Below are 6,000 nucleotides of genomic sequence, written 5' to 3'. Positions count from 1 at the left end.
CCCTTGCTGTCAATTTCGACTCGCTCCAATTTCGATTCTTAAAAAGATAACATACATGAATATGTTGATCTGAATCTGAATACACTTTCGCTGCATCTTTTTTACTTTTAAATTCTCGGTATATAAATAGGCAGGCGTCTATCTGAGAGATGAACATTAGACGTAAACAAAAGCTGCATAGAATTAAATAGTTTCTCATCCCGAAATTACCTTATCGCCTTCTCAAAAAAGGTGGTCTATTAGCCCTCAACCGCACTTTAATAGTTGGTGGTAGGTGAAATATATTTGGAACTTTTCCCAAGTGGTTGCAACTTTAGGCTGTTTTTTGTCTGACTACTGCTTGCAAGTGCATGCGTAAAAAATGTACCACTTCCTTTGTACATGTAATTGCCAATACTGGGGAAAACAATTTTCCACGTACAGCAGCAATGCTTTGTTCCTTTCTTCTTTTCTATTTTCACTCATCTCATATTAAACGATCATTTGCAAAAGTCGGACCGGAAAAGATAAATTTTGTGTATAAACTTGACAATTCCGCAGTTTTGCAAAAACGCAGAGGTTCAACTTGCTCATTACTATTCAGCGTCCTTATTAACAAAATAGGTCATTTTCAGTTGCTTTTCTCAACTATAACGGAAACAATCTGTATTAAGTGATACCATATTTCACAGAAAGAGTGGAGCATAATGTGCTGGGGTTAAGCTGATTAAATCAATTGTGGGCTGGGCAACCGCGGTACAAATATGAGAGAAAGGGAAGGTAAAAGAAGTCATCTGATGTCATTTGGTTCATCTGAAACAAGTACTTGAATCCAGTTATTTGCGATAGTGATAGAAGAGTCAATCATGAGCTAGTTTGGGATAGCATCCAGTATGTAATGGTGAAATATTTTTTGAAAGACTCATTTTGGAAAAAATTTTATGCCAAATTCTAAAACCTGCTCATTATTATTTAAGCCTAAACTCATTACTTGTCAAAATAGCCCCAAAAATGACTTAATAGCACATGCGATTATCCAGCAAATGGTAAATCCGGATCTATCGTCGCTCAAACTGAACAAGATCAAACATTACACCAATTCTCGTTGATTTAAGGTAATTTACTCAGCTGCTGCCAATTGATTGGCTCCATTATACTAATTCATTCTAAATTGAAAGTCCGAAAGTAATTGAGCTGATTACTCAGGATGGTTCGTACCTATGTGTAGCTATTAGAAGCCATTATTACGATGAAGGAACCAGGATCATGATTCAAGCCGCAACATCTTCAGCATTTTTGTATCTTTAGTTCTGAATCATGGTTGTTCATGTGTCATGATTCTGTACTGATAGTGTTTTTGCTGTCTAGCAGTTGCCACACGCCCCCGTCCCCGCTGAGCCGCCCGAAGAGTCGTTGTGCTGATTGGCATGTGAACCGGAGCCTCCTAAGTTAGTACCCCTTTCCCTGTTGGTGGGCAGGGTAGTTTCCTCTACACTCTCTTCTATTCGCTTCATTACCATCCCAAGCAGACAGTTTATCGCTTCTTCCACATTCACCCCCGTCTTGGCCGATGTTTCAAAGTAGGGTAGCCTAAACAACAAAATTTAAAAACTGAATTGAAATAGCAAAAACTTGAAAAACCTACAGACTTTGAACACTTTACATGTGTGTTGTGACATATCTCTACAAGGCACTGTAGCCGGGCAAATTGTAATTATGCGGGCAACTGTAACCGTGCAACTATTGACTTTAACAAAGTTTGTGAAACTAAAACAAAAAATCATTTTACTCAATTCTGAACTGTTTGACTTTCTCACGTTTACATGTTGATAAACTAGGACTTTATCTTAATTTGGTTAGGAATCTAAGATTTAGGAATAGAATTGAAATATATCAATGTACATCAGTGGAACGAAATTGAAAAATTTCTGATCCGATATATATCAAAACGTACTTGAAATTATTTTTTCTTCAGTTTCTGCCAGATGCAATAGAAACTGCTTTTTTTTGCGCGGCTCAAAAAACATTTACATGCAACAACAGAGAAACGAGATTCAAATCATAGCTTTAAAAATGAACTTATTTATTAAGCTGTTTTCGATTTCAATTATTTTTTTGTGAAATCAATTTTTCTTCAGTGTTTTTTTTCTAGATGCAAAATGCAGCCATTTTTTTTGCGCGGCACAAAAACATAAAGGCAACAAAAGAGAAACCAGATTCAATCAAAGCTTCAAAATGGACTTGAATATTTATTAAAATGAGTTCCACAAATATTAATCAACCAAAACAAAAGAACAGGCGAAACACACATAATAGTTATTTAAATTTTACTGAGGACTTTATTTCATTGTTTTGGGATCATCTAGTCGCTCTTTTATCCTCGAAAAAAAAAACATAAAAACAACATAATTTAAAAAATCCAAATAAAAATCCGTTTATTCCCAAGGCGCTAAAAGACAGCAACAAATTTCAATTAGTGTTTCCAAGTCGAACTTTTTTTTTTTTAGAAAACTTCAAAATTGAGCTCGACCCGTTTTCAAAACTGGTGAATGATCAACTTAAGTAAGCTTCCCCATCCATATCTCTTTTCATCCGACCGAATCAACTCATTTTTGTCCGAGCGAGATCAACTTCTGCCATTTTGATCTTGAAACCAATGTTGATCTTGACTTCACCACTCGGCCCAACGAACTTTAATTTTTTTTTGAAATTATGTATTGCTTTGACTGTTTAACGGTTATTTGTTACACATAGAACCGAACTAAAGAACAATCACACAGACGCAAAACATCTAAGCAACAAAGATCACAAGGTCAAATCAATAATATTAATTCTGGACAAATGTCTGGTACAACTTAGAATTTCGGACAGTTTTGTCATGGACATAAACTATCATTTTCAGAACCACAAAAAATTATCAAGTCCTTTAAACAAATTATTGATAAATTCTAAGAGGGTAGCTCTAATAATTTGGCTTGGTTCAAATTTGTTTTTGTTCACTTATGTATTTTCTCTATTAATGGTTAAAATGAACGCTTTTAAAACTAATTCGATCATATTTTAACTTTTTTTCGATTCCGTTCTACAATTAAAAATCTTAGTAAAAGTAAAATCTAATCAAACTTATGCCCGAACAAAATTACATCTCGAGAAAATTACAACAAAATTACATCTCGAGAAAAATACGAAGATGTCATCATTCGCTTCGCTTTCAAACATTGAACAAGATTATGCTAGGAGTTTGTCTGAAACAAAATAGATTTCAATGATATTATTTAACCATATTTTTCTCAAGTTTTAAGTTTGCAAATGGCTAAAATATACCTTTATAAATTAGCCTTTGAAATCCAATTTATTACCCATCATTACCCAAGACAACATATGGGCTTTACACCCTCTTGAACATAGCCAACAGAAATGAAAGAGTCAAAAAACGCAGAAACAAAAAATTGTAACTTGCAAATTTCAATGAAAAAATGGCATTTGAATTTCTAGAACAATTCATGTTTGAATTTTTTTTTTGATAAATTAATCCAAATTGAGAAAACTGGATTAATAAATAACATTTTTTCTGAAAATCTTGGGAAAATCTGATAATTAAAATCCAAATTCAAAATTAGAAGTCATCACGCTTTTCATGACCTTTAATTGTCGCTGTTTGCTAGTGGAGTTTGCCTTTTAATAAAGGATATGAACAAAACTTAGTTTGCCTTTAACAAAAGAAATGAAGAAAACTTAGAAAGAAATCGAAATTCAAATCGCAAAAAAGTAAACCTGAGCCTGATTGGAGAGCGCAACTTACCTTACCTTTCTTTAAGCAGATGGAATTGAATTCAAATAGCTCATACATACTTAGAAGCATTCATAGAGCATTATTACGTATGAATGAAACTCTGTAGAAAATTAGAGCATTTTAAGATTTCTCCATTAAAAAAAAACAAAAAATAATCCGGACCTATCTAAGAGTCTGAACTACGATCATCGACTTTTAAAAAACATAGAAAAATTTATTTCTTTCATCAAAATTATTGCGTTTTCCTAGTGTTCCAGTTTATCTCTGATTCGCCAAGACAGTCGATTATTACTCGAAGTCGCAAAACTGCTCGTTGTCGGACTTCTGTCATTGGAGAGCGTTATTTGCCCTTACTTAAAAAAATCTAAGTCTAACAATCAAATTATAAAACGCCAATTCTTTAGTGAAAAGAAGGAACTAAATGAACTATCGATCTTGATTTTATTCATGTTCACGTTTCATCAATTACTCTGTTTCGTTCACCACGGGGACCCACTAAGGCTGAACTATTAATAGAAAATCAAACAAACAATTTATCATTCATTCTGAGTAATAACAGACTAAGCAAAACAGGAAAAATTAGTTTCGTATAGCTCAACGCTTCATGCTAAATAAACAGCATCAAAAAACAACGGACAAGACGTCAAACTGATTTGCGGTTAGCCAAAATTAGGGGTCTTTTACTTCCTACTCAGGGGTGACAGTAATGGCTAGGGCTCAGAATCATTTCCCCATGTAGTCTTCACAATTACGGCTTTTTGCGGAAGAAAATTTCATTAAAACTGATCGGGCTTTATCAATGCGCTTGATTTCAAGTTTGATCTCTCTTTTTGCAGGAAAGGTTTTCAAACTACGAATTTCAAACTAACTTAATTTCATTTACTTTCAATTTCGAGCTATGTTATGGTGCAAAAAAAAATCGATAATAAACATGACAAAATTAGAACATAGCCAAATGACATTTGGATACGAGTTAATGAACGCAAGGAAACAAACAAAAGCTGAAACATTTTTTGAAAACTATCGAAATTTTTCCAAGTAAACATAAAAAAACAATTTTTGAAAACAAATAAGAAAAACTGAAAAATAAAAACAAATTTAATTTACTTTTTTTTTCGAAACAATTTCCCCAAATTTTTGATTCATAAGATGAAGCTTGAAATTCCAAAAACTAACTTAATTTGAGTTAAACTAAATTTTCAAGGCTTAAATTAAGCGTAAAGAAGCTAATGTAAGTCTGCTCACGAAATCGAAATTAGACTAAAAATCAAAAAGTTCAAACCGATTTTCCTCAAGACTCGGAAAACTTTTCATAAAGTTTTTAAGGTCTTTCGAATCACGACTGAAAGGGCTTTAATATGATAAATCATTCAACTCAGTCAGATGATTTTTGGTGGGAACTGATTTTGCGTGGAAAAAAAACTAAAAAGACCAGAGTACAAAGTTCCTCCCCATTTTCAATGGTCGGAACAAAACGACCAGGGGAGAATGCAGGCACACTAGAATGTAGGCGGTATTTCTATGAATAACCCTTTTTTGAAAATCTGTGAAGAGTTTTTACGAACAAAAAAAATTCCGAAATGTTAAAATTTTCCAAAGCATCTCAAAAAAAATAAAATAAAGAAGCCATATCCTTTCATAATACCTGTTTTTATGAAACGGTAATTCAAGGGAAACATGCCAAACAATACATAAGAAACTCAAATTAGCAACTGAACAAAACTTACGAAGCGGAAACAAGGCCGACAACCTTTTAGCAGACACCAGCTGAGCCGAAAAAACTGATTATGTAAACATCTTTAAAACGTTTCAAGTCCCCCTGAAACTAACCTGTAGTAATTAGTACCCAGCCAGTAGTTAAATTTGATGAGAAATTTCATGAAATTAAGCAGTTCAGGTGAGGAGCATTGAGCATGTCAAGTGATTCAAAAGATATTTTTAACTAATTGTTAACGCGAAAAATGTCTATATTACGATTTGATAATGTTTGCTTATCGCAAGCGTAATAAGCCGAAAGCATTTAGGCCGAAAAATTTTTTTCAGCAAAATTTTTTTTTAATTTAAAAAATACGAAATCAAGTTTAGTAGAACTACAAATTGCCGTAGTAAATGGAAACATAAAAAAAACTACAATGAAAACTGCATACAGTAAGAAAAATTCATCGATGTGGCAACTGAGCCTACAAAACATAAGCAAACAAAAAATAAACCGACGATTTATTTTAAAC

At 33.2% G+C, this 6,000-nt stretch overlaps 1 protein-coding gene across 1 annotated transcript in view; it reads right to left on the bottom strand.

Annotated features, from left to right (window-relative positions):
- Positions 1-6,000, bottom strand: part of LOC134851454 (ras-related protein Rab-27A-like) — a 31,138-nt gene continuing 25,138 nt past the window's right edge. The window contains exon 4 of the mRNA XM_063867559.1: positions 1-1,569. Coding sequence (XP_063723629.1) covers positions 1,344-1,569 — 226 coding nt within the window. The 3' untranslated portion in view covers positions 1-1,343. The remainder of the gene's footprint in view (positions 1,570-6,000) is intronic.

Source organism: Symsagittifera roscoffensis, chromosome 1 (genome assembly GCF_963678635.1).
Source record: "Symsagittifera roscoffensis chromosome 1, txSymRosc1.1, whole genome shotgun sequence".
Classification (NCBI taxonomy): domain Eukaryota; kingdom Metazoa; phylum Xenacoelomorpha; order Acoela; family Convolutidae; genus Symsagittifera; species Symsagittifera roscoffensis.
The sequence above is the reverse complement of the archived record's forward strand: the minus strand, read 5'-3'. Positions and strand labels throughout refer to the sequence as shown.